The sequence below is a fragment of the Colletotrichum destructivum genome, chromosome 1 (genome assembly GCF_034447905.1).
Source record: "Colletotrichum destructivum chromosome 1, complete sequence".
Classification (NCBI taxonomy): Eukaryota; Fungi; Ascomycota; class Sordariomycetes; order Glomerellales; family Glomerellaceae; genus Colletotrichum; species Colletotrichum destructivum.
The window spans coordinates 4,111,916-4,137,098 of NC_085896.1; the positions used below are offsets into that span (position 1 = coordinate 4,111,916).

A 25,183-nucleotide genomic window follows, 5' to 3' on the forward strand; every position below is an offset into this window, starting at 1 on the left:
GCGACCGAAGCCACTGCCTACGCTGATTGTCAGGATCACTCGAGACTCAATAGCAGGGCAGCCCATTAACCACTCTGGCACGTTGACTGAATGTTGCTTATGTAAACGAATCGAATTGAGATAACAAGTAGTGCATAGCATCAACCGACGAAGCGATGGCCCCATCGTACAGTGTGTTTGAAGCAGTAATTGCAACTGTGCAGTCCCCCTATGAGTCCTCACTGTGGACAGTGCAGTGCGTCTGTCCCTGGCTAATGCGAGTCGTTTGATTGGCTGATGCCTCGCCATCAAGGCACGCAGCACTGTTACCTAATCAATCAACTCCAAGGCTCGCGATTCACTGTGCCATCACGGAGAATCGAGCCGCATCTCGACGAGCGACACCGATTGCCCCTCGAAACCCCGCGAACCACGTCGTCCGACCGACCCAACTACTTCGAACGCCCCCCGAGCACGCCCCGAAACCAACTCAAGATGGCGGGCCACCACCACAGTGAGCTCAATTGGCCCCGGACGTCGAACGCGAGACATGTGCTAACCAGGCGAACCAGAGCTGGCCCTTGACCCGGCCTTGGTCAAGCTGGGACGTACGTAGAACCCTCCCGAAACCTCGAGAGCGAATACATTCCACCAATCGATGGACTGGGCCTCGAGAGGATTGCAGTGCTGACCACGCGAGCGCCGAACAGACATGCAGAGCAACAGACACATCTTCTTCCGCTGGACCCCGAGAACAGCCCGCGTGACCCTCATGTACGCCGTCGTCGTGCCGGTCATTGTTGGTTACATTGGCTACAAGACTGATGTGAGCCGCCCATCATCCCCGCAACCCTCGTTGGACTGAGGAACGAAAGTCCAGGATGCCTCGACCGCTGATACTGACTGATGCAGGGCCTCTGGGACCTCCGCGCGAAGCGCAAGGGCGACCTCGTCTACGAGCGGTAGAGGGAGCAAGATGTCGAGAGGACGGACGGTTGTAAATAAGCCCAGGGGCGCGGGCATGGTGCACGAGAACGGGACGGGGAATGAGCCGAATCTTCTCTTGTTGCAGTCTGTGAACTTGGAAGGAATCCCCCCAACGCAATGCCAGTGACTCTGAAAAAACTCCCCATACGCCTTTGAATGGCCGTGAATGATGCCTGGTATTTTCCTCCCCGGACGAGCCTTGACGCCGTGCCAAACTCCGAACCCATGCTGCAGTCCAACCACCCAACACACACTTTCGAAAACCGGTCACCATCTGTCCTGTCTACGTCCTCTGCCCCAAGACCTGTCGGGAGGATCCTCCGGCAGCCTCTCGCCCCTCCTCCACTCTCCTTCGGGGAACGCGTCGTTTCCGAACCCGGGGCGCCGTCGGTCTCTGTCGCGCGCCTGTCTCCCGCCAAACGCAGCGTCCCGACGCGGCCCCTGCGGAGCAAGCCCGCCCAGCCCGCCCCTTGCACTGAACGGCCCTGCAGTCCTGTCGTTCCTGGCCGTGAGCGCCGGGGCCACCGAGCCGTCAGGCAGCGGCGGCAGAATAGCGCACGAGATGTAGTCTCCCACCACAAACTTGGCGTCGCCGAGTGTCTTGTCCTTGGCCGTGTCGTCGGCCACTGTCGCCGTGCTTTCGGCCATGCGGATGTCTCCTGCCCCCTCCTCCCCGGCGGCGGCGGCGGCGGGGATGGCAGCTGCGGCACCGTCGCCTAACACGACGCTCCCGAGGTCCTTAACCATGAATCGGGGGGCCGGTATCTGCGTGTGGTGTGTGCTGGATGGCGCGGCAGTGTGTCGGGTATCGGGGTAGATCAGGCGGAAAGCCAGCCGTGAGCCCACGGATGGACTCGGCAGCAGCGACGGGTCATTGGCGACGATCTGCCCCGCGAGCTCGGCCAGGGTGCAGTCGGACCAGGTGTAGACAGACAGTGCGGGCGGCAGGCTTCTTGAGGCGAACTCATCTGTTCTACATCGTCGTCAGCGGCCTACATCCTGGCGGGGGGCGGACAACTACACAATACCTGTGAAATGAACCGGTTTTGTAGAAAACCTGGAGAAGGAACGGCGTAGTCTCGTCCCGCTTGACCGACGCCATTATAGAACAAATGGTGCCGTCGATTCATCCAAGGTATGGTGAGGGGTTGCGAAGCGTTGCGAAGCGTTACGAGAGAGAGGACGTTGAAGAGTACGTATAGAGCTGGTGGAGCAGTGGTCAGAACAAGCTCGAAAATGACAAGCTCCAGGTCCCCTAGTGACGAACAGGTACAAACACCCGTTTTAGGCCCCCAAGGGGTAAGGAAAGAGCCAGGCAAACCGGAGGGAGTGCGGGAACTAGTATTGCGAGTGCGTGCGGGCGTGCGTGTGTGTGTGTGTGTGGTGTGCGGGCGGGCGTGCGTGCGTCCCCGACTGGAGTCAAGGTGGTAGGCGAGTGAGGCTGTGCAAGTTAAGCGCGATCTCCCAAAGCTTCCATGCATGGATCGTCCACCACACAGGCGCGCAGAGAGGTGTGGGGGAAACAGAAAGGACGGTTGTTAAAAAAGTAAGCTTTTCAATCGATACGCCTTACCCGATTTTCTCCCGCTTTTGTTCGACGACATCTCATCGACAGGGACGGGAGTTGGAGGACTACGACGACGCAACTCTGGCGATACACACACACACACGCGACCCGACGGACCCACCCGACTCAACACCGCACCCAGACCTTTCGACAGTGAGTACATCGACTGACCGACCGACCGACCGACCGCCCGCCCGCCCGCCAAGATGGATTTCGCGGCGCTCATGTCCAAGGAGCTGGACAAGTCCAAGGAGGCGACACCGGCCTCATCCTCTGCCTCGTCCAAATACCTCAAGCGCGCCGACGTCGAGGCGAAGCGCAGGGAAGAGTACCTCGCCGAACAAGCGCGCATCGAGGCCGAGCGGGAGGCCAAGGCCGCGTCGAAACGCAAGCGCGAGGAGGACGAGGCGGCCGAGAAGAAGGTCCGCGAGGAGAAGCGGCAGAAGCTCGCCGAGGAATCACGGCGGCGGCGCGAGGAGAAGGAGGCAGAGGAGGAGCGCGTCCGGCGCAAGCGGCTGGGCCTGCCGGAGCTCGTCAAGGCCAGTAGCGAAGACGTCGCCGAGGTCGAGGACGGCATGGAGGACGTGCCGGACGGGGAGCTCGCCGGCAGGCTGCGCGCGCTGGGCGAGCCAGCGACGCTCTTTGGCGAGGGACACGTGGCGAGGCTGAGGCGGTACCGACGGCTCACGACGGTGGTCACAAAGGGCCCCATCCCGACGACGTTGCAGCTGGTCGAGGAGAAGGACATGAAGGTCGACGGCGCGGTGCCCAAGGACAAGGAGGGGCGGAGGTGGCTGTTCAGGCAGCTGGCGTCCTACTTCACCATGGTCCTGACCGAGTACGAGAGGGCCATGGAGCAGGAGCGGCGCGACACGACCGCGAGCAAGACGGCCTACAGCGCCATGGTGCAGAGCCGCGAGAACCTCAAGCCGGTATGTTTGTTGTCTTCATGGGCACTGACTCACTCACTCACTCACTCACTCACGCGAACACGCATACACACACACACACACACACACTCCCTCTCTCTCTCTCTCCCTCTCTCTCTCTCTCTCTCTCTCTCTCTCTCTCTCTCTCTCTCTCTCTCTCTCTCTCTCTCTCTCTCTCTCTCTCTCTCTCTCTCTCTCTCTCTCTCTCTCTCTCTCTCTCTCTCTCTCTCTCTCTCTCTCTCTCTCTGTCTCTCTCTCTCTGTTTCTTCAAAAACCCCACCGGCTGACGCGTTCTAGCTGTTCCGCAAGTTCGAAAAGTACGACCTCGACGATGACCTCCTCGCGCCCATCATCGAGATCGTCAAGGCCGCGCAGGAGCGCCGCTACGTCGACGCCAACGACGGCTACCTCCGCCTCTCGATCGGCAAGGCCGCCTGGCCCATCGGCGTCACCATGGTCGGTATCCACGAGCGCAGCGCCCGCGAGAAGCTGCACAACGGCGAGCGCGGGCACGTCATGGGCGACGAGGTCACGCGCAAGTACCTGCAGAGCATCAAGCGCCTCCTCACCTTTGCACAGGTCCGCTGGCCGCCCACCGACGTGCGGCAGCTCATGGGATGATGACACGTTCTGTTGAGCATCCTTTTCTTATCTTTCTCCCCGAGACACCCGGGCGTGTCCCGGATCGCGAGTCGGGATGGAAACTGAGGGTGGGCGGGGGCCATGCGAGAAAGAAAAAGGGAAAGAAGGCCGCGCCGCCCCCCCCTTACACGCCCCCCCCTTACTACTTAACACCTGGCGATTGTTTGTTTAGTCCAACATCATGTAATATCGCGCTCACAACTATCCTTCCGAGTTATTGTGGCCCCTGACGACGTCCAAGCGATGGCGACGGGTATCCCGCAGGAAATGGAAAGCGAAGCGCCGTTATGGGGAACGGATAACTGACTGGACCTGGCTGCTGCAACTAGTGTGGGACGGTGGACCGGAGAACACACGCAAAAAAATAATCATAGAGCAGGGGGATTGCCCTGGGAATTTTCGGACTGCCTGATGCAGGCTAGGAAGCAAAATACCTGGTGGGCGGATACTGTACAGAGGCGTGCGTGATGGTTGTGGTTGTCCAGCCTTCACGCATACACCCCTCTCTCTCTCTCTCCAGGGTTTGCTTGGAGACAGAAGCACGCTCTGCTCCGCAGAACCCCTGACGTCCTCCGCAAGGAAGCACACAGTGGCTCCACCCTGATTGCCCCATTTTGTAGACTCACCGGCCCTCATCTGTAGTGCCGTTTTCTAAGTTACCTCTCACCTCTGCACCCTTACTTGATATGGGCGGTGGGGGCGGCGGATGGAATGTTGCTTCGGTGTGATCATGAGTCCCCCCGCCCCCCGTAACGCCCACCTGGTGAGAATGAACGAATAATCACTCGTCTTTTTTTAAACCCTCAAGTGCCAATTGCACAATGTCGCTTGCAAGTACCCGGTCGCACTGTGCGAGGAAATTTACGTCGCAAGAGACGCTATCGGGTCATCGAATGTGTAAGCTTAACTTTGCATCAGCCCCCCGAAGGAACACGGGATTGACACAGATCGGGCGACGAACAGAAACAGATGGCTGCATAAACGATGGAATGCGGTTTATTTCCGACTAACTCCAGCAATGAATGGCCACTCGACTCATCCCTATGCCCGCTGCGTAAGCCTCAATCTATCGGCCCCCGGGGATCCCGCGATCAACATTGCCGTCAAGTCTCTCGAGCAGCCCCACCGCTCAACTGTGCGAGGTCCATGCCCGACCCCAATGGCAACCGCTAACGGCCATGACGTTGAAATGATCCCACGGAACAATTGGGGGGTGTTGGCAGGCGTACGTATGCTTTTTTGTTTTTGGTCAAGAGGGGGGGGGGCCAATGATTCGTCGCTAGCACGCCCAGTCTGCATTTTGCCAGTCGACCCACCCTACTCGTTTAGGCTTTTTTGGCTACGGCGCCAAGGTGGATCGCCAAAAGTACCCCGTTTGTCAGCAGTTCCTCTGGCTGCATCTTTAGCAGCTCGCGTCCGATCCGCGGAGAGAAGGACCATCACTCGGCCGGGAGCTCACTGCGCGTGTTCCGCACCGAAGCCCCGTCAGCTCGCCTCGCTGCTGCCGCCGCCGGCCGCGGTCGCCCGGTTGGCCTGCTCGAGCCAGAGCTCGTCGATGCCCTGGGCGCCGGCCTGCACGGTTCCCTTGCGCGTGTTCTTCACCTCCATATCCGCCGCGACGATACTCATGCGCCGGATCCTCTCCATGGCGTCCCGCTCGTAGGCATCAATCGTGTCCAAGACCAATCTTTGCAAAGTCGCTCGGGGGTTCGGAGACACGGCGACCAAGGTCTGTGGCTCGTGCGTTAGCACTGTACGAATACACGCCCCCTGCCGGGGGCCGCGGACACACATGTTCAGACTCACCTTGTCGATTGTGTTGATGCGGGCTTGCAAAACGCCGCTCCGAATCATGCCGAGGAGCTCGTCGACGAGCGGCTTGCCGGGCACCGCGAAAGCCGCCTCCAGGCTGCTCAGGGTAACGCAGGAGAAGGGGATGAAGTACTGCACGATGCACTTGCTCCGGATCTGGGAGTAGAGCGTGGGCACGTGCTTTTGGAGGTAAATGTCCAGGAGGTAGTCGGCGCGGTAGGCCTCCAGGATTGCGAGGCACGCCGAGTACCGGCCATTGACAAATAGCGAGATTGCCTTGCGGATGTGAGGCTCAAGCTCCAGGAACGTCCGGAAACTCTGGTTGTCCAGGACGCGGGCCTGCAGGTCCTTGCGGTCCATTGTCGCGAGAGACAGGAGACCGCCATACACCGCCACGTCGTTGGGGCTCGCGATGGTCTTGTACTCCGCGCCCTCCTTGCCGGCGTCGGTCTGCAGGAAGCTCTTGGCCGCGTCCTCGAACTTCTCGAGGCCCAGGAGGGCGATGCCCGAGACGATCTTGACATACGGCTGCAGGCTCTTCTCTTCCTCGGCGTTGTGGATGCCCGTGATCTTGCTGAGGTTGGCAATGACCATGGGCCACTCCCGGCGCTGCAGCGTCACGCTGACGAGGTGCTTGCCGACGTCGATGATGTGCTTCGACGTGCTGACATCCGGCCGCATGCGGCTGTAGGCCTCGCCGGCATTGTTGAGATCACCAATCTGCTCAAAGTGGCGGCCGAGGTCTTCATTTCCCATCTGTCGCTCCCGTCAGTTTCGGTGGACTCCTTTGTCGCGGGCGGCGACGATGACCTTACCCGAATGCTCTCCTTAATGAGGTTCATCTTATACCCCTTCAGCTCGCTCTCCAGTTGGTGAGTCTTGGCCTTGTTGGCCCTCTCCGTGGTTTCGACCCATTCCTGATCGAACGAGGCCTCTGGCTCGTTGGGGGCGGCGATGTGGATGCACTCAAAAGCATCGCGGTAACGCTGGACGTCTACGCCCTCCTTGGCCTCGGCGATGGCAGCCTTCAGGGCGTCAACACAGAGCGGTACGCAGCTCCGGCCGATGAGAAAGAGACGTTCGAAGCGGGTACGGCCTGAAATAGGTGATCAGAAGTTGTCCCCTGGGGGCGGCGGAGCCTTGGCAGACAGGCACGCGATGAGGGGCGGAGACCCGGGGGGGGGGGAAGGGGGTGAGCGTCTGTGGGCAGCGAGGCACAGTTTACGAGAAACTAGGTTGAGACGGGCTGAAGGGAGATGAATACATACCTTCATAGTTCTGTATGTACAGATCAAGGTCGAGCTTGGGAATATCTGAAGAGTGGCAGAAAGTAGCGTTAGCAGGCCGCGCGTCTTGGCACTGATTTCCTATTTGAGACGATTGGACTGGAAAAGGGGCCAGGCACGGCACGCCGAGTTGAGGCTCAGCTCGGACGCCGGCACGGCTTGGACGACGCACCTCGCACAATGACACCGCCCTGATCGTCCATCTGCGTGAAAAATGCCAACAGGGCGTTGGAGTCGGCGTTGGCGCCAGCCATGATGGATGGGAGATTGTGATATCGTATTAGGCGACTCGTTGAATGGACCCGTGCGCACTCCGCGTAATCTTGCTCGGACGATAGTTAGCAGGTGGGGAAGAGGGCCAGGCTGTGTGGCAGACTGCGCATCAGTGAACGCTGAAGAAGGGGAGGGATGGTGTGGTGTGTGGAGGGCGGTGCGGCGTGCGGTGACGGACGTCTCCGACGTCACCAATTACGGGCCAGAGTCAACAGCAGCGGTGGTGGAATGCGTAAAAGATTGCAATGAGGGGCTTTGTGGTCTGGGTTGTGACATTCGGGGAGATGGCTACAGTCCCGGCAGTAGACGGGGGGACAGCAGTGACATTCGGAGAGAGGGGCCGGTCGGCGGCGAGGCAGTACGGCGGCGAGCAGGCGGGCTTGCTTGCAAGGTGCCAGGCGGGAGGGAAAGCGGCAGTCACTCACCTCGTTCGTTGTCGCCTTCGTCGTCTCGTGTGTGACTCGTTGGGCGGTGGGGGGTTTGCGAAGGGGGGGGGGTTAGAGGACGAGACCCTGTCCGTCGTGTATCGCACTAGGGGATGCGCGGGCTTCGCGTGTGAAGGGACAGTCCTGGAGAGGGTGATGTTGGTGGTGGTTGAAGGCGGCGAGGAAGTGTGAAGGTCGATAGGCTCTGCCGGGCGATGAGGTTGGCGCCTGCAGCGAATGAGAATGAGGCACAGGCGGTAGTGGTGACACAGCCGGACGTTTTATTGCGGGGTAATTCCAATAACGAGGGATTGGGGGAGCCCCGTCTGGAAGCACTAGTGCCTGAACTCTACTTCTTACCCAAGCCGGTAGGCAGCGGCGACAGTATAGAGCGGGATAGGAGAGAACGAGAGTGTTGAGAGGGGGGGGGGGGGGGGGATACAGCAATGACAGCGGTCATCTGGTTGCATCTCTGTGTCGATGATTGGCAGCACGATGCGGCGGCAGTCGGTCGATCACAAGGATCAGGCACATTTGTCTTGGCGATTTGCAGTCCTCTCATGGTGTAGAGCTTTTCGGGGGAATACCCGCTGTAACCACGACGAGCAGGGGGACCGATCAGACGGACATGGATTGTTGCTTCATCAAAGCCTACGGACACGAAGACTGGAAACCAATTCTGCGGGACATGAGCCGCGGCCTTGACTCCGTTGGTGCACTGATTCGTTTGATGACCGAGCGCGAGAAGGGCTGACTGATGGGGCCGTCGGCGGCAAGGCAGCATCGGAACTGGGCCAGTTGTTGACACGGGAGTCAGGAGTCAGACTCATGGTCCAGGACCAGCATCATTCACGACTGGGGCTGGGAGCAGAGGCCGCATCGAGCCAGAGCAGCACGCACGTTGCAAACGAGCAGGAGGCGCGCTCGGCAGAAAGGCCAGACACCGTGGAACATACCCAACTTGACAGACATAGGGGTCGGTAGTTGACCGAGGATCCGTTCCAGTGTTGTGCTTTTGGGCCATGCGCGCGCAGGACATGATTGCAGCTTGGCCGGCCCATCTTACGTGGACGGATTCCATGGCAGCAGGCCGCTCAATTAAGACATTGGTCGTGGCGGCGGCGGCGGCCGTCGATTTTTCTCAATCCCACGGTACAGTACAGGTTTCCAGCAACGAGGTGGGTTGCGCTTGATTTCGGATCAAGAGAGGGCAAACGATCCCTGCTGGCCAGTCTCGGATTCAGCACGGGTTTCCAGTGTATGGTTCCCGGTGACGGCGTCCTGATTCGCTGGAGCTTGAGTTGCGCCGTCGGGGCAAAGGTTGAAAGAGCGAGGGGCTCGGGTCTTGGTCGCCATGCCATAGCAGGCTCGGTCCCAAGGTTCAGGTTGGGACCACCTATATCGCCAGAGCAGGGTCAGGGGCCCTGGGGCTGATGCGGCACCGGGGGAATTGAGGGAGTTATTACGGTAAGCTGCGTTATTTCACCAACATTACGCGGGTTTGGCTCAATGTGAGAGCGAGTACTGTACCTGTAGTCATGGCTTGTATCCGTAACACGATGCGGCGACATTTGGTGGATGTGGGAAACTTTGCGTTTAGAACAGGAAGACCTGCTCGGGACAATCCGACCACCACCACCACCACCAGGACCTTGCTGTGGTGGGCTGTCCTCAGCACCCAGTAAACGTTGGTACTGGATTGCCGTCGCTCGCGTCACTCTTGCTGGTGGAGACAGGTGCAAGGTTACGGTCGGGTCGGGTGGCCCCTACCCTAGGTAGGTAGACGCTGTGAGATACGGCCTGCACCTCCAACCCAAAGCTGACCCTCCGACACTGGGCAAAAGGGGGACCGAGGAGATACAGTAGCAAAGATCGAGGCAGCTGACCCAGATCCAAATCCAGATCACCAAAAAAAAAAAAAAAAAAACCCGCCGAGCGGCCCTCGCTTCATGCGAAGCATCTGTAGCAGGCCGTAGTGCCTTGATTGCCTTTTCGATTCACCTCTAGTTGGTGGAGCGCATCTGGGCGGTACGTACCTGCTCAGCTTAGCGATGCCCTGGGTGTGTCTTCCCCCTTCCCCTGCACCTTCGCAGAGCGACTTGTCCTGACAGTGCGATCCACAATAACGGTTCTTGCTGCGCTCCTAGTGGCCGGCACATGCATTGAGACGCTTTCTCATCCTTCTCCTTTTTTTTCTTGCAATGAGTTTTGCGGAAATAACGAGAGGGAGAGAGGGAGGGAAGAAAGGCAACGTGGCCGCTGGTTTCCTTGATTTTCTGGCATCCGTTCACTCCTGGGGCGTGTGCCAGAGACGGAAAGCCTAGAGAGTCGGCGGCCGACCACGGTGGTTTTTGGCCGGTTCTGCCAGCAAAAAAACCGCCAAAAGAACGCTGACACTTGGGAGCATCCAGATATCCCCATATCCATCTGAGGCTCCCAGCAATTCGATGCATGTTGTCAAGACAAGCGCAAGCGCGAAGGGGCGGGGTGGAAGTCTTGGCAAACGATGGAAATCGAACATGCCAAGACTTGAGGACCCAGGAAGCTCTTGTCTTGCTGGTGTGCACCCTCGCACCCCACTGTTGGGCTGACGCGTTTGGTGGGAGCGACGGTGGGCTTGGCCTGGACTTGTTGCTTGGCTCAGAGGGACGTGGCCCGTGGATGCGATGCGGTGTGTGGTTCCTCTCCTCCTCCCCCCCCTCCTCTTACGCACTCCTCCCACCCCCGTCCAAGTACCCCAAGCGTCCGTCCCCCCCCCTCCTCCCCCCTAAACAGCGACCAGGGGACTCGGCTCCCTTCGCGTCCACGCCAATCTGAGAGCAGCACTCTAGCGAAAAGAGAAAATTTGTCGTCGAAACACAACAAAGACACGTTCCCCAATGACGGATGCCAAGCCTTCAGAACCTCATCGTTCCCTCAGCCCTGTGCCCTGTTCGTTCTGTAGGGCGGCAGGCGGTCCATTTTGACAACGTCCCGTCCACCATGCGACGGTAACCCACAAACCGAAGGCCTTTATCGAATATTCCATGCGTCTTCGATTCCACCGCTCTGCATTCGCCGCTGGGAGGTGGGGAGGGGGGGGGAGGGAGAGGGCGAGGGAAGAATCGCATGACATTTCCCGCAGTGAGGTGCATCCGCTGCGAGCCAAGGGCCCAAGGAAAGCTGTTATCGAAGGCTAGAGGCTAGAGGCTAGAGGGGTGACGGCCACAAGGGGGCGTGAAGCCGCTTGCACACTCAAACATGTTAACAACCTACCTCATGACTTTGCAAGGCCGGTCGACCACCCGTAGAGTTGTTGTCGTCGTCGTCCTCCTCTCTTGGCTCTTGGCTTCCCTTCTTGACCTGTCCCCTCCCCCCGCCCCCTGCTCCCTCGGTCTCAAAGGTGGTCCACGGTCGTACAAGTACCGCACTCTCGCAGCACAAGCGACGTGTGATGATGGGCTGGATCCTCCATCTTAATCTCGAGGGCGACCACGGCGTACGCCGGACGATGTGAGTGGAGGCCGAGAGAGGGGCGTTCAGTTACAGATGAAAAGGCAATCGCAGGTTGATGCCGTCGTCGGATCACCCGTGGCACGCACTACCGGGAGATGTTGGTTCTGATGACAGAGGCTCCCCCTGCGTTATTCGTGCAAGGCATGTCCCAAAGTATAGACTCTTCATCGGCACGGGCTGTTTGAGGCAGCAAGCTCTGCCTCAACTGGCTGCTGTTGCCGCCAGAGCGTGAACAAACAGGGTAGGGCCCGTACCATCATCTCACTGTCTCCAAGTTCCTTTTCCTCCCCGTCTTTTTTCCTGGCTTTGCGTTGGGCTGATAGCGGCCATGCCTCACAAAGGGTCCCCCGGTCGAGCGTCGAACGGGGGGGGGGCTCCTGGGACGCAACCCCTCTGATCCAATTGCGTTCCGCGTGTTCCGTCAATGGAGTGGCCGGGTTTCCTGGCTTCTGAGTTGTGTTGAACAATCAAGCCAGCGTTGACTGAGAAGCCGGCTTTCTTGCTTCGTGGCCTACCTGTATCCTGCTTACCGGCCCTGGCGTCGAGACGCGAGACAAAGCGCTCTTGTTGACCAAGACTAAGCAACGTGGGACATGTCGCCTACTAGGTATGGCGGAAGAATCCGAGACGAGGCACCAGGGCAGTTGCCGGTGGACCGTCGGATTGGGAGGCTGGTCGCGGTGGATGGATCTACCGGACGAGGCCGGGCGGGATGATTCATTCCGTGGCGGTCTGACTGGATGGCATGGAGAGACTCAAGTCAACGGTTGGCCTCGAGCAGGATTTCGCCGATGATGGGGATACACAAAGGGTAAAAAGGCATACGTACCCCCGGTTCCGCCCTGCATCTAAGCGCATGCACGAACGCCGCTGGCGCGCCGCCGCCTCTTCTTCCCTCCTGTTCCTCTCGCCAGCCCACAACGTGCACCATGGCAGCACCAAGCTTCAGGCATGGCCTTGCAATCGCGACTTACTATGTAGATTCTCTGCATCAGTATCCGTTGTGCAAGTGGAAACCGTCCGTCCCCGTCAGCGGCGGCGATGAGTCGAAAGATGGATGTGCGCTGCGTTCCTATCCCGAGAATTCTCCGCCTTTTTTTTTTTTCTCTCCCTCCTCTCTCCCCTCCCCCCGAACATTTCTTTGCTGGCTCGTCTCGTTATTCGTCGCCCACAAAACGATTATAAACTGCTGACTGGAGCGAGGATGGACGCCCCGAGAGTCACTCTTCCCTACCGAGGGGCAATTGTACACGTACTCTATCGCCATCGATGACTACGGCAGGCCTATCGGTGCCGGTACGGATACACCGTCATGGCTACAGCCGATGTCCCCTCCCCTCCCTTACCCGTCGAGCAGTCGCGCGCGCCTCTTTTTTCGCCCGTTTGGCGCACTTGCAAAAGAACCTTCCATTCCGTGTAATTATACGCACCGCCCAGCACTAAAGACAGGTTGCCGTTGACTCAAGATGGCCTAGCTCGAGTCGCTCAAGATAGAATCTCCAAAAACCCCTACCCTTAGTGCTCCGACATCGTCATTGTCGTCGGAGACGCCCACTGGGCTGGACTGGACGGCAACAAGCCCCCTTCGCCCCTTCGGCCCCTGAAGCTCACAGCCAGCACCCGCCGAATTGGCAGTTCCCTTGCCCGCGCTGTCAGGATATTCCCTCCTTCGGAGCAGAGTCAAATGTCAATGTGCAGGTGTCAGATCCAGCCTCTTCTTCGTCCGTTATGTTTTGTCTTGGCGTTCCCAGCACGTCCCTTGCACTCGACACGGCATCCTCGTCCCTCCCACTCCTCCAGCGGAAAGGTACATGAATACATGAGCATCCGGTCGCTCAATCCGACCGACCATTGACCCCTACTTGCAACGATGTTCTTGGGCTTATTTGGGATGGCCCCTCGCTCTCTCGCGTCTTGTCGGCTCGATTGGCTGTTGTTCACATGTCTGGCCACGCCTTTGTCCATTCTACGCATCGACGGTTTGCTCCTACACTTTGTTGCCGTCACCCACCGCATCGTGCTGCTGCTAGAGGCCAATAACTGCCGCTCATCTGGGAAGCGCTCGCGTCGACCGAGCTGCCACCTTTTCACACAACCACCACTACTCTACCTTCGTGATCTGTCCCCCTTCCCCCCTGCAAGTCGCGTACATACACCCCTTCCGGCCCCCCCCCCCCTCTCGCTGGGCCCTTTCTTGGTCTTCTGGGCTACTCGCGCTCTTCCTCCCAGTTCCTTGTCTCGAAAAGTCTTGTCCCTCACGCAGTTCCGCCCACCCCCAAGAAAAGCACGAGCACCACGACATATAGCATTCGGCCGCATTGCTAAGTATGCCGTCTACGTCTCGGCTCGCCCTACTTGGGGCACCTTAAATTCTTTCTTGGCCTGTTAGCCTGCACTTAGTCTGCCTTACGACCTCGCTGTTGCTCTTTTTGTTCCTCTGTCTCTCTGTCTCTCTGCTCATTCCCATTCCCACTGGCCCTCGTACCGATGCCTAATCGCCCTTCTCGTTCTAGCTTCCCCATCCCCTCTGCGACGGTTTCGTATTGTCCCCCCCCCAAGTCCCCTCACTGCTTGTCCCTATCCGCTGCACTACACACGCCCCCCTCCTCCTGCTCCAGGGTAGTCTACGCTACCGCGTGAGAGAGCACCAACGGCATCTGTACAGCAGCAGCACTACTACCACCACACCACCACCAGGGGCCCTGCCCACTGTTCGCCAGATCGTGGCCTACCTACCTTACCTGCCCCGTGTGTCGAATACGTACCGCGGTATCTGTACCACTTGACCGCGCTACTGGGACTGCACCGTGCGGGACCGTATTCCCCATACCCTCGAGTCGTGTACTGACTGGCTGTCTCAACCACCCCCGGCCGAGACGCTACCTACCTACCCGCTACGTAATCCATCTCGCGCTCAGCTTTGCGCGAGACTTACACACACCTGTGTGTGGCCTGCACCGCACCGCACCGCACCGCACCCTGCTCGGCCTTTAAACAAGGGCCTTCCACACCCCCCCCTAGCTGCCCAGACGAGAGGCCCAGCAAGAAGGCAAAAGATCCCCCGGCTCCTCGTCTCTGGTCCTCCCGTTTTTGTTTAAACTCATCATCCTCCTGTCCCCCGCGAAGTCTTGGCACACGTTTCGTTCTTCTCATGTTCAAGACTTGATCAGTCCGAAAAGCCGTTCCTAGCATTGGGTTGGCTTATCGGACAACGGCCCTTGTACACTCGAATATGCAAAGAGCCTGTCCTCCGTAACCGCGCACTTACACCGAGAACCGGGTGCTCGACCGAGCCAGTCCAACCAACCAGTTCACCACCCTCAACTCATCTTTACTACCACCAAGTCACCAAGTCACCTCCCCATCTTTCTCACTCTCACTCTCACCCTCTCTCTCACACACTCACACACTCTCTCGCCGTCCCTTCTCCTCACTCGGCAGCGCAATGAGTCCTCCATCCCGGCCCGTCAAGGCCGACAACTCGCCCCCGGACTCCAACATGTCGGACAACGAGTCGGCTGCGCCGTCTACCAACGGCTGGCCTGTCAAAGAACCGCCGTCACCGAGTGGCAGCGCTCACTCCGGCTCCGATATGGACGAGAAGCCCGGTGAAGCCGGCACCAACGTCCCCGTGCAGAAGCGCCGGCGGGTGACCAGAGCCTGCGACGAATGCAGACGCAAGAAGATCAAGTGCGACGGCAAGCAGCCGTGCACCCACTGCTCCGTCTACAGCTACGGTTGGTAACCCTCGGTCATTTCATCTCCCACGCGGATGCGCTGACCCTGTTCTCCTCAGAATGCACATATGACAAACCCTCCAACCGGCGGAGGAATCCGGCTCCTCAGTATATCGAGGCGCTGGAGAGCCGTCTGCAGCGTGCCGAAAGCCTGCTGCGCAAGTTCATCCCGGACGTCGACCTGGCCGATCCCACGCTGGATCCTGCCGTCCAGCAGGAGTTCCGCAACAGGGAGCACGCCAGGAGCCAGACCTCCAAGCCGAGGCACGACCCGTTCGTCGTGCCCGAGAGGGGGGACGCCCAGCTGCTGTCCATGATCGAGTCCATCGGCCAGCTGGACCTGGACGACAGGGGCGGCTGGGACTTCCATGGCGTGTCGTCCGGCGCCGTCTTCCTGCGTCGCATGAAGGAGCACTTCAGGGGCATGATGGGCCCCATCACCAAAGTACCCTTCCTGCCGCGGCCGGACAGGCCTGCCGGTCTGATCAACCTCGACTCTCCCGCATCGGCCGCCAGCTCGCCCTTCGACTCGACCATGTCCACAGCCCCTGAGCTCCCCCCGAAGGAGGTTGCCAGGAACCTCTGCTACCTCTCGCTGAACTGCGCGACCTGCCTGATCCGCATAGTCCACGTCCCCTCCTTTTACGAAATGTTTGACAGAATCTACGAAAAGCCCTACGAAGACTACTCCAAGGAAGAGCACCGGTTCCTGGGCCTTCTCAACGCCGTCATGGCCCTGGGCTGCATGTACCGCAACCTGGACGAGAACGCCCCTTCGGTGGCTTACAAGGAGTCGGTTGACGAAGGGTACGCATCAGAAAATTCCACCCACCCTCCGCCCCGCGCTCGGGTCCCACGCTGACATGACGCAGAATGAAGTACTACGACACCGCCAGGCGGATCCTGCAGGACATCACCGAGTGCCGGGATCTGACGTCGCTCCAGGCCCTGCTCTTTATGATTCTTTTCCTGCAAGCCACCTCGAACCTGAGCGGGTGCTACGCGTTTGTGGGGATCGCGCTCCGGTCGGCCCTGCGCATAGGCCTGCACAGGTTCCTGAAGCACGAGAAGATTTCCATCATCGAGCAGGAGGTTCGGAAGCGGGTGTTCTGGGTCATCCGGCAGATGGACATTTACGTCTCGGCCATGCTCGGCTTCCCGCTGATGCTCAACGCCGAGGACATTGACCAGCCGTACCCGAGCGAGATCGACGACGAGTACATCACGGACGAGGGCATCCTGACCCCTCCGCCAGGCACCTTTTCCTTCTTTGAAGCGTTCAACGCGCACACCCGTCTGATGGAGATCCTGGCCCGGATCCTCAAGTTCGTCTACCCCCTGAAGGGGCTCGGCCAGAGCGTCATGAAGGGCGACAAGCCAGGCGCGACGTACCTGATCAGCTACGCCAACATCAAGCGGATCGAGGAGGAGCTGCAGGAGTGGTACGAGGTTCTGCCCGCCCAGTGGCGGCCCAGGCCCGACGGGCCCGTCGAGGTGATCCGGTGAGTTTGTCCCTTTTCCCAGCACGGCGAGCGACGAATGAAGCTAATGACAACAGCGTTCGCCATCTGCTGAGATTCGCCTACGCCCACGTGCAGCTCGTCCTCTACCGCCCGTTCCTGCACTACGTCTCCCCCCGCCTGGGCGTCGGAAAGAATATTGACGACCTCTCGTACGCGTGTGCTGCGGCCTGCATCAGCGTATCGCGGAACATTGTCCACATTGGCATCGAAATCCGCAAACAGAACGTGCTGGCCGGGCCGTACTGGTTCATGCTCTTCACCGAGTTCTTTGCCATCCTGTCTCTCGTCTTCTACTCGATAGAAAACCCCGAGAAGATCGGCTCCGCGGAGGTGCTGGAAGACGCCATTGCGGGCAGAGACATGGTTGCCAAGCTGCAGTCCAAGAGCCAGGCCGCCGACAGAGTCACGGAGGCGCTCAACGTGAGTCTCGAAACAACCCTCCCCCCCCAGCAGGGTGTTCTGGCAAAGAAAGCACGCTAATGCACACACGCAGGTCTTGTTCGAGCAGTTGCCCGAGAGGCTCCAGGAGGCCAAGTCTCGGCCGATCCCGACCAAGAAGCGATCGGCGCCCGGGCAGAAGGCGAGCTCGGTACCCGTCCACGGACATGCGGCCCTACAGCCGGGCGTCGGCCAACGCCGATCCGAAGAGCTCAGCCGACCGCCCAGCGTGGTGATGGCCAACGGGCGGATGCACCAGCCGCCGCTCCGCACCTCGTTCGACGACGTGCCCATCTCGGAGGCGGGGTACCAGAGCGCCTCCCTCGCGAGCAACATCCAGGACCTGCTTGGCATGGATATGTCCTCGCGGGCGACCCCGGACTCGGTCAGCACGTCGGCCAGCTCGAACCGGCCGACGCAGGGGTTCCCGCCGCCTCACAGCATGACGCACCTCGGCAAGCTCGACTCGCTCATGTTCCCGTCAGAGGATCCGTTCGCGTACCCCAATCAACCCATGATGGAACTGGGCTTCCAAAAGGGACCAGGGCCGAACAACGTCAGCGGCCCGCAGGATCCGTCCACGTTCATGATGCCCGGCGCATTCGACGACATCGACACCCAGCTCCTCGGGCAGTCGCCCGCCTACTTCCTGCAAGGACAGGGCCACCACCACCAGCAACAGCAGCAGCAACAGCAGCAGCAGCAACAACAACAACAGCAGCAGTCCGGATACGATCTCGCGGGCATGTACCAGCACCCGGGATACCAGGGCATGCCCGATGCCGCGAGACTCGAGCACGCACGCCGGGCACATATGCAGCAGCGGCCCGGGGAGATTGAACGGATGCTTGCAGAGACGGGCTACCAAGGCAACTGGGCGGGGATGCTCGCCAGGAACGGATTTCAGGGCCTATAGGCAGGCACATTTCGCTTCAAGTGATACCCAGCATTTATTTGGAGCCCTGCGAGCTCAGGGTGCGATCTATTTCGAGGGAGGGGGTTGGGTTTTAAAACAAGACAAGACAAGACGACGAGAGACGGCCGTATCGGATCAGGCGTTGCGGTCACACTTCACTTTGATGGGGATTTCGGGAGGTTTGCATGGCATCATGTCGGTTGGAGGCTTACAAGAGGCCCGGGTTTTACTTTTTACCTTCAAGTCGTCAGCGTCGGGCGCGACGAACATGTGCATACTTAGGTGACGGTTGTCGAGATAGCTAGCATGTGTACCAATTGGATATAGGATTTGCCAACGATAAGTGTGTATGTGTGCCGCGGCCGCGGCCATGGGGCGTTGGAAGGGGGGGGGGGAGTTGTCCAAACGGTCAGATTGTAGGCGCGACAAAAGTGCTCCAGGGACCGAGGTCATGACACCCGCCCACCTGCAACACAAACGACCCCGAGAGGGTGCAGCGGAGTGCAGGCTGCAGCGCATTGCAGCGGGCGGGCAGGGTGCTGGCATCCGTAGGGCATGGCGCGATGGGCGGGCTGCGGGGCGCCGGGAGGCGTCAGCTCCAAGCTTTTCCAAGGCGCGAAGGAGGGTAGGGGTGGGTAGTGTATGGTTATCGAGCGCTGAAAGCAGGAGAGCCTCTGTGAGTATCTGTAGATAATTGTGAGAGGCAGATCCGCGATGCCAATGGCTTTGTGGTTTTTGGAGCTGCATTCTGACTGACTTACTGACTTACCGAGGCGGCGGTCTCGCACCGTACACCGAACCTCAATGTACAGTGCGTTGACACCGCGGGCCGTTTGGTGGTACCGTTGCTGTCGAGTATCCGCACACAAGTGGTGTACCTGGCGGTGGAGACCGACGGAGGACTGAACCTAGGCCGAATAAGGTCTTCAGCGCGAGTTGATTGGATCGCGGTATTTTTTCTTCGTCGTCCTCGACGGACTCACAGGGGGACGAGTCTACCCACACTGGAGGCAACGCTAAGAGAGACAGCCTGCTCTGTATCCGTACCTACACCTACCTACCTACCAACCTACCTAGGTTGGGACGCTACTGTGCACAGGGCTCAATGGATCGTCTCCGCCGAATCCTTATCAGAGTGCGGAGTGTCCGGTAACTCCCCGTGCCGTTTCGGCACCGACACCGAGGACAGGTAGCCCAGTTTCTTTGGAGATGCTGCTGGGTCCATGCCCGGACTGCTCACTAAACAGCCGCCGCCCTATCACGAGAGAACCGTTTGTCACGACGCAGAAGCACCGCTTTTTTGCTCTCTTTCTCCCCCCCCATCCCGCTGCCGACCCGTACCTTCGGAGGCACCGAAGAAGCGGAGCCCTGCGCTAGACCGGCCACTGGACCTGGACGCACGTACAGTACAGAGTACACTCCATCAACTGGAGACTGGACACTGGAGCCCAGCCGACAACGACGACTGGACGTCACTCTCACACACCTCTCTCTCACCTCTCGTCCCGCCCTCCACCGTCTCGTCTCGTCCCTCGCCCTCTCCGACCAAGCAGAGACAAACATCGCGCGCGGTCCTTGTCCGAAAAAGCCTTGGCCTGCTCACCTTACCCGCCACGCCACGCAAGCACCCCCCCTCCCCCCCATCTCCAATTGGATCCGTGCCTTTTGTGGCCGCACACCGAAGAGACTCTTGAGACAGAGTTGCCCGGAGAGCATCGTCAGACCGCCGCCAGATCCACCCTTACCCCGAACACCCCGACTGGCCCGGAGAGTACCGCTTCCCGGAAGCCGTGTGAACCATGGAGACCGTCATTGATCACCATGTCGTCGAGGTGGATGAGTTCGATGCTCTGTAGGTGGAGATCATTGCGCGTCTCCTTGGACCAGGGGGCCCGCCCTCCCGTTCACGATCGTTTGCTGATGTTGTACCGTACCGCAAGGTCTATCGAGGTGAAGACGGCCGCCGGCCCCGTTGAGTCGGTCGTGTCGGTTGCGCCCATCCCGACCAAGTTTCCCGGTATGCATCCGCACTGTCCTCCGGGTGCTGTCGGGGTGTCGTCGTCTACGTGCTGCTGGTGATGCCGTTTGACGATGACGGGGCGGCTGTTTTCCTCCCAGCGTGCTGACTTGACCAAGCTAAACTCCACGCCCGCAAGGTCGCCGCGGAGCTCAACGCCGGCGATGGCCTCGTCTTCCTGCCCGGCGAGCCCAGCCGCAGCTACGAGGACTCGGACATGGGGCCGGCCTTCCGACAGCGGCGATAGTATGTCGACCCCCCGAGAGCTCGCGAGCCGCCTGCCGGCGAACCGGCCGCTGACGTGAGGACTAGCTTCTACTACCTGAGCGGCGCCAACTTCGCCGACTGCGCCGTGACCTACGAGCTCGCCTCGGACCGCCTGATCCTCTGGATCCCCTACGTCGAGCCGCGCCAGGTGCTGTGGTTCGGCTCGACACCCGGCATCTCCGAGTGCCTGAAGCAGCTCGACGTCGACGACGTGCGCTACACGACCCAGCTCGACAAGTTCCTGTACCGCCACCTCGCGCCCGGCTCGACGCTGTACGTCCTCCACGCCGACCAGGCGCCGCTACACGGCGACTTCTTCCGCTCCGCCGCCGACGTGCGCATCGACGTCGCCTCGCTGCAGCCCGCCATGGACCAGGCGCGCGTCGTCAAGACGGACTACGAGGTCGCCATGATCCGCAAGGCCACGGCCGTCTCGGCGGCGGCGCACCGGCGCGTCGCCGAGAAGCTGCTGAGGCTGGAGAATGAGAGCGAGATCGAGGCTCTCTTCCAGGCCCGGTGTACCACCTCGGGCGCGAGGGAGCAGGCCTACGCCATCATCGCCGGCAGCGGCCGGAACGCGAGCACGCTGCACTACGACGCCAACGACGAGCCGCTCCAGGGCAGGGAGCTCGTCGTCTTCGACGCCGGCTGCGAGTGGCACTGCTACGCGAGCGACATCACCCGCACGCTGCCCATCTCGGGCGCCTTCTCGCCCGAGGCCAGGGCCGTCTACGACATCGTCGCCAGGATGCAGGACGAGTGCATCTCCTCCATCCGCCCGGGCACCCTGTTCTTCGACCTGCACATCCACGCGAGCAGGGTCGCCCAGCAAGGGCTGCTGGCGCTCGGCGTCCTCAAGGGCGACCCGGCCGAGGTCTGGGACGCCGGCACCGTCGCCGCCTTCTTCCCGCACGGCCTGGGCCACCACGTCGGGCTCGAGGTCCACGACGTCTCGGGGCGCGAGAGGCTGCTACTGCTGAACACCGTGGCGGCTGGCGGCCAGGGGGGCCGCGTCGGGAAGAGGGAGGTCGTCACGCCCGAAATGCTGGCCGCCATGGACAAGGCCGCCACCGCCTCGGGCGCCGCTGCCGCCTCCCCGCCGTACAGGGGCCGGCAGTATCTGCGCAAGAACATGATTGTGACGGTCGAGCCCGGCATGTGAGTAGTTTCCCCCAGTTTCTGATGTTCTGTTGTCGACCTCGCGGCCGGGGGAGAGTCGGGTTTCTGGACCGACGGCTAACGCTTCGTGACACCCACCAGCTACTTCTGCAGAGAGTATATCGAGGGCTACTTCCTCAGCAACCCCCGACACGCCCGCTTCATCAACAAGACGGTGCTGGAGCGGTACTACCGCGTCGGCGGCGTGCGCATCGAGGACGACATCCTGGTGACGGACGACGGGTACGAGAACCTCTCGACGGGCGCGCCCAAGGGCGAGGAGCTGCTGAGGGTCATCAACGGGAAGGCGTAGCGGCCCGCGAGGGGCTGGGTAGTGTTTTTTGTTCTTGGGGGGTTGTCTTTGTGAAGCATGCATGCTGATTTCGGTGTTGTTGTTGTCGTCGTTGTTTGCCACAAACCTGCATAGTGTGTTTCGTTTCTTTGGTGTGTATTTCGACGACGTTGAGATGGTTAGCCTATGGTTTTTGTCGGTCTACCCGCCCCCTAGACATTTGTTGACGTACATGGCCGACGTGTCTTTCATTCCTGTGCCCAGATGTTGATGGGGGCTTTTGTCTACTCTGAACTGCCCAGGTACCGTGTGGGCATCCAACCGTTGATCGAGCCGCAGTTCGTTCGACGCGGACCCCCCCGTGTCGGAGAACTGTGCCGGGCAATGAAGGCGTCCACGCCGTGCTCTCGGGTATTTGTCTGCTCTCGCCCGCTCCTCGGGGCCGCGCCCGGCGTGACGCTGCCGTGTGCAAGAGTGAACGAAGAGAGAGAGGTAAGGGCGTACGGAGGGTCACTCGTTTGTGGGGCGAGCCGCCGCGGCCTTCGTTCTCGTCGCCCCCCTCCCCCCCTCCCCAAAGTCTCCCGATCGGCGCGTGTACGGTTAGCCAACGGATCTTTTTGCCTGGCCAGAACATCACGTTGGCGGACGGGTTGTGTACATCACGGGGGCAGGAAAAAAGCGAGTACACCGTGCTCGAACCATTCATGAACCGTCCAACTCACCATCGAGCGTGACGCCGTCTTGTGCCGCCAACGAACGCGGCGAAACACACACACACACACACACACACACACACACACACACACACACACAAGTCACCGTCGCCGAACCGCCAGAACGCACACCCAAGACCTCTGGTTGAAACTTTGTAAACATTTTTTCGCTTGAATCATTTACTTTGACGTCCGCCGCCCATGCCATCTCAGCGCTGACCGCCACTCCTGCGCGTGTTCTTCTTCTTTTCGTCATATGTCACCGTGACCCTGCGCCTTTCAAATCGTACAAGAGCCACGACGACCACACCTCTCCTCCCATTTTTTCATGCAGCCGGATCACTACTCCTCGAGACCGAGGAGCACAGCATCCACGGCTTGCGCAAGGCAGCCTCCCCACGCGCCGCCTTGCTCGGCGAATGTCCCTTTGTTGGTTTGTGTGTTTGTTGGCGACCCATCTTCACCCTCTACGGGCGGGGTCCTCTACAGGTACTTCTTGGGCATCGAATTCTTCCTCCTCTTGTACAGCATATACCCAACGACGAGGACGACCTGGGATCCGATGATGACGCCGATGAGCTTGCCGTGGCCGGGGGCGGCCTTGACGATGTTGGACGACAGCGTGGCGTGGTGGTCGCTCATGTAGCCCTTGAGGGAGTGCTCCGTGTTCTTCATCTGCAGGTTGAGGTCGGTGCGCATGGCGCGGATCTCGCGCTCGAGGCCGTTGATACGGCCCTCGAGGTCGTTGATCTTGTCGAGCTTGCGCAGCTCCTGGCGCAGCGAGTCGAGCATCTGCGACGTCTCGGCGTGGCGGTGCTCGGCCTGCTGGCCGTACTGGTTGACGGAGCGGAAGATGGTGCCGATCTGGTGGTTGACCGACTGCAGGCGGTTGTGCAGGTCGGCAAACTGCGCCTTGGACGACGTGATGGCGTCGGCGCTGGAGTCGGGGATGGCGTTCAGGTCGATCGGCTCGGGGTTGCCGCTGCGCGGGTTGTTGGTGTTCGGCTGGCCCTGGCTAGACTTTTGCTCGTGGGCCTGCTGCTGCTGCTGCTGCTGCTGTTGCTGGTTTTGCTGACCGCCGTTGTCGCTGGCGTGCAGGCTGTCGGACATGACAACCATCTTGAAGATCTCAAACGAGTCCGGGTTGTCGGCGCTCGCGGCGGTGATGCCAAAGGTGTAGCCCGGTGGGATCTTGACCTTGTCGGTCTCGAAGCACAGGCGGCCGTCGATCTCGACCTTGAAGACGCGGTCGGTCTGGCGCAGCTTGATCTGGCTGGGGCGGCCGAGGTTGCGGTAGTGGTATTGGCAGTGGCCGAAGGCGAGGGGGCTGATGTCGCTCTGGGCCTTGTAGTCGGTCGAGCGGTCGTTCAGGAAGCCGCGCACCATGCCGCCGGTGCCGCCGTGGCCGTCGATGACGAGGACGAGGCCGTCGAAGCGCGGCGCCGTGTAGGCGGAGCTCATGCCGACGTCGGCGGCGCCACCGTTGGTGAGCCAGATGTTGAGGTTTCCGCCGGCGCGCTCGGGGCCGTTGGCGCGGAAGTCGATGTCGGCGATGAAGGTGCTGTGCGTCACCTTCTGGGTGCTCCAGATGGAGCCGCGCTGGTTCCCGGGCGCGACGGGCGTGAGGATGATTTTGTTGGAAAGGATCTCGGGCTGATTCGGCTGACCCTGGAGCACGAAGTTGGGCACGTGGCCATCATTGTTGGGCGATATGCTGCTGCTGGTCAGCCCGGGGAGCTTCCCCCCAGTGTCGTAGGTTGGGCCGAAGCCCGACGGACGGCTTGCTTACCTGCCAGTGTAGCCGAAACTGAGCTCGTTGATGAGGTACTGAGCTTGCGTCAGGCTTGCGCCGAGCAGGAAGGCGAGCGTCGAGCTCAGGGGAGCTTGCGACACACGCATTATGGCTGGATGCGTGGTGGTGCGGGAGCTGCCGTTTTGGGGGAGGGAGGGGGAGAGAGTGTGAGAGAGAGAGAGATAGAGATGTGAATCAAGTGCGATCAACGAAGCCGGCCGTAAATGCCCACAGGGTCGATGAATTGGCCGTAATAATATATGTCACAAGGCAAGGTCCTGCAATGCGGGCAAGAATGGAAAAAGAAGGAAAAAGAGCAGACGGCGTCGGGATCCAAAAATGCGTGGGCACGAGATGGTTGGAAACCCGCCAAGTCGTCAGTCTCCAAGCAGGGGTCGATGGTGCGTGTGTGTCTGTGGGTTGAGGACAGGTTGGCACTAACACAAAAAAAAAGGGTGTCAAGACTTGGACTGCAGCTCAGCCAGCTCCTTTGCTCTTCACTCTCTTTGCTCCGCCGACGAATGCCCGTTCTGGAAGCCGTCTGTTCTCACGGCGTTGACTCCTGAAAGCGGACCAGGTGCAATTTTGACAGAAAATGAGCAGCGGTTCAGGCGTTTCTCAGGAGGCTCGTGGGGGAGGGGGTCTCGCGATGATGGGTTCCCGAACATGAATGAAGCTTTGAATCCCGCCTCGCTGTCTTGAAACGGGGCCCAGAGCCGTTTGCTGGAGACCTTGACGAAATAAAAGGGACCCCGGTCCACCATCAACAGCCTGGAGGTGGCATGGTCCGAGCTGGAATGGAATGGGAAGGGGGAATCTGGAGACTCACCGCCGTGCATCCATCCCATCGTAGTGCATCATCCAAGTGGCGGCGGAAGGGAAGCTCTTTTTTTTTTTTTTTTAAGCTTCCACTGTGGCTGCTAGCATCGTGGCTT

The 25,183-nt window shown here is 60.2% G+C and overlaps 7 protein-coding genes across 7 annotated transcripts; 4 read left to right on the top strand and 3 right to left on the bottom strand.

Annotated features, from left to right (window-relative positions):
• The first annotated feature begins 151 nt into the window (after window positions 1-151).
• On the top strand, window positions 152-1,107 carry CDEST_01233 (uncharacterized protein). The gene is made up of 4 exons (XM_062917392.1): window positions 152-493; window positions 543-587; window positions 690-805; window positions 892-1,107. Exons 1-4 carry the CDS (start codon window positions 277-279, stop codon window positions 943-945), a joined length of 432 nt encoding a protein of 143 aa, XP_062773443.1. The 5' UTR covers window positions 152-276; the 3' UTR covers window positions 946-1,107.
• On the bottom strand, window positions 1,023-2,370 carry CDEST_01234 (Putative Sin3 associated polypeptide p18). The gene is made up of 2 exons (XM_062917393.1): window positions 1,995-2,370; window positions 1,023-1,939 (listed from the first exon to the last, which is right to left on the bottom strand). The coding sequence occupies exons 1-2, from the start codon at window positions 2,066-2,068 to the stop codon at window positions 1,234-1,236; spliced, it is 780 nt and encodes a 259-aa protein (XP_062773444.1). The 5' UTR covers window positions 2,069-2,370; the 3' UTR covers window positions 1,023-1,233.
• A 180-nt stretch (window positions 2,371-2,550) lies between these two features.
• CDEST_01235 (Putative pre-mRNA processing factor 4 (PRP4), PRP4-like superfamily, pre-mRNA-splicing factor 18) lies at window positions 2,551-4,890 on the top strand. The gene is made up of 2 exons (XM_062917394.1): window positions 2,551-3,465; window positions 3,760-4,890. The coding sequence occupies exons 1-2, from the start codon at window positions 2,740-2,742 to the stop codon at window positions 4,081-4,083; spliced, it is 1,050 nt and encodes a 349-aa protein (XP_062773445.1). The 5' UTR covers window positions 2,551-2,739; the 3' UTR covers window positions 4,084-4,890.
• A 197-nt stretch (window positions 4,891-5,087) lies between these two features.
• On the bottom strand, window positions 5,088-8,192 carry CDEST_01236 (Putative proteasome component (PCI) domain, winged helix DNA-binding domain superfamily). The gene is made up of 6 exons (XM_062917395.1): window positions 7,901-8,192; window positions 7,375-7,524; window positions 7,185-7,229; window positions 6,732-7,012; window positions 5,911-6,672; window positions 5,088-5,835 (listed from the first exon to the last, which is right to left on the bottom strand). The coding sequence occupies exons 2-6, from the start codon at window positions 7,454-7,456 to the stop codon at window positions 5,590-5,592; spliced, it is 1,416 nt and encodes a 471-aa protein (XP_062773446.1). The 5' UTR covers window positions 7,457-7,524; window positions 7,901-8,192; the 3' UTR covers window positions 5,088-5,589.
• A 4,447-nt stretch (window positions 8,193-12,639) lies between these two features.
• Window positions 12,640-18,344, top strand: CDEST_01237 (uncharacterized protein). The gene is made up of 5 exons (XM_062917396.1): window positions 12,640-15,132; window positions 15,192-15,939; window positions 16,005-16,634; window positions 16,691-17,075; window positions 17,149-18,344. Exons 1-5 carry the CDS (start codon window positions 14,841-14,843, stop codon window positions 18,007-18,009), a joined length of 2,916 nt encoding a protein of 971 aa, XP_062773447.1. The 5' UTR covers window positions 12,640-14,840; the 3' UTR covers window positions 18,010-18,344.
• A 934-nt stretch (window positions 18,345-19,278) lies between these two features.
• CDEST_01238 (Putative peptidase M24, aminopeptidase P, creatinase/Aminopeptidase P/Spt16) lies at window positions 19,279-22,181 on the top strand. The gene is made up of 5 exons (XM_062917397.1): window positions 19,279-19,861; window positions 19,950-20,026; window positions 20,146-20,272; window positions 20,339-21,451; window positions 21,554-22,181. The coding sequence occupies exons 1-5, from the start codon at window positions 19,809-19,811 to the stop codon at window positions 21,762-21,764; spliced, it is 1,581 nt and encodes a 526-aa protein (XP_062773448.1). The 5' UTR covers window positions 19,279-19,808; the 3' UTR covers window positions 21,765-22,181.
• Window positions 22,182-22,590: 409 nt separating this feature from the next.
• CDEST_01239 (Putative legume-like lectin, concanavalin A-like lectin/glucanase domain superfamily) lies at window positions 22,591-25,084 on the bottom strand. The gene is made up of 2 exons (XM_062917398.1): window positions 24,246-25,084; window positions 22,591-24,170 (listed from the first exon to the last, which is right to left on the bottom strand). Exons 1-2 carry the CDS (start codon window positions 24,353-24,355, stop codon window positions 22,940-22,942), a joined length of 1,341 nt encoding a protein of 446 aa, XP_062773449.1. The 5' UTR covers window positions 24,356-25,084; the 3' UTR covers window positions 22,591-22,939.
• Between the last annotated feature and the right edge of the window lie 99 nt (window positions 25,085-25,183).

What these genes read in the sequence shown, in the direction of transcription:
- CDEST_01239 (XM_062917398.1), bottom strand. Translation starts at nt 24,355, where the DNA reads ATGCGTGTGTCGCAAGCTCCCCTGAGCTCGACGCTCGCCTTCCTGCTC. An exon ending in AGTTTCGGCTACACTGGCAG is followed by an intron (nt 24,171 to 24,245) that starts GTAAGCAAGCCG and finishes GACCAGCAGCAG; the next exon opens with CATATCGCCCAACAATGATG.
- CDEST_01236 (XM_062917395.1), bottom strand. Translation starts at nt 7,456, where the DNA reads ATGGCTGGCGCCAACGCCGACTCCAACGCCCTGTTGGCATTTTTCACG. An exon ending in TCATTAAGGAGAGCATTCGG is followed by an intron (nt 6,673 to 6,731) that starts GTAAGGTCATCG and finishes CGGGAGCGACAG; the next exon opens with ATGGGAAATGAAGACCTCGG. An exon ending in GCATCAACACAATCGACAAG is followed by an intron (nt 5,836 to 5,910) that starts GTGAGTCTGAAC and finishes CACGAGCCACAG; the next exon opens with ACCTTGGTCGCCGTGTCTCC.
- CDEST_01238 (XM_062917397.1), top strand. Translation starts at nt 19,809, where the DNA reads ATGGAGACCGTCATTGATCACCATGTCGTCGAGGTGGATGAGTTCGAT. An exon ending in CATCCCGACCAAGTTTCCCG is followed by an intron (nt 20,027 to 20,145) that starts GTATGCATCCGC and finishes GACTTGACCAAG; the next exon opens with CTAAACTCCACGCCCGCAAG. An exon ending in GTGACGGTCGAGCCCGGCAT is followed by an intron (nt 21,452 to 21,553) that starts GTGAGTAGTTTC and finishes GACACCCACCAG; the next exon opens with CTACTTCTGCAGAGAGTATA.
- CDEST_01234 (XM_062917393.1), bottom strand. Translation starts at nt 2,068, where the DNA reads ATGGCGTCGGTCAAGCGGGACGAGACTACGCCGTTCCTTCTCCAGGTT. An exon ending in AAAACCGGTTCATTTCACAG is followed by an intron (nt 1,940 to 1,994) that starts GTATTGTGTAGT and finishes ACGACGATGTAG; the next exon opens with AACAGATGAGTTCGCCTCAA.
- CDEST_01237 (XM_062917396.1), top strand. Translation starts at nt 14,841, where the DNA reads ATGAGTCCTCCATCCCGGCCCGTCAAGGCCGACAACTCGCCCCCGGAC. An exon ending in AAGGAGTCGGTTGACGAAGG is followed by an intron (nt 15,940 to 16,004) that starts GTACGCATCAGA and finishes GACATGACGCAG; the next exon opens with AATGAAGTACTACGACACCG. An exon ending in GAGTCACGGAGGCGCTCAAC is followed by an intron (nt 17,076 to 17,148) that starts GTGAGTCTCGAA and finishes GCACACACGCAG; the next exon opens with GTCTTGTTCGAGCAGTTGCC.
- CDEST_01233 (XM_062917392.1), top strand. Translation starts at nt 277, where the DNA reads ATGCCTCGCCATCAAGGCACGCAGCACTGTTACCTAATCAATCAACTC. An exon ending in GATGGCGGGCCACCACCACA is followed by an intron (nt 494 to 542) that starts GTGAGCTCAATT and finishes TGTGCTAACCAG; the next exon opens with GCGAACCAGAGCTGGCCCTT. An exon ending in ACATTGGCTACAAGACTGAT is followed by an intron (nt 806 to 891) that starts GTGAGCCGCCCA and finishes TGACTGATGCAG; the next exon opens with GGCCTCTGGGACCTCCGCGC.
- CDEST_01235 (XM_062917394.1), top strand. Translation starts at nt 2,740, where the DNA reads ATGGATTTCGCGGCGCTCATGTCCAAGGAGCTGGACAAGTCCAAGGAG. An exon ending in GCCGCGAGAACCTCAAGCCG is followed by an intron (nt 3,466 to 3,759) that starts GTATGTTTGTTG and finishes GACGCGTTCTAG; the next exon opens with CTGTTCCGCAAGTTCGAAAA.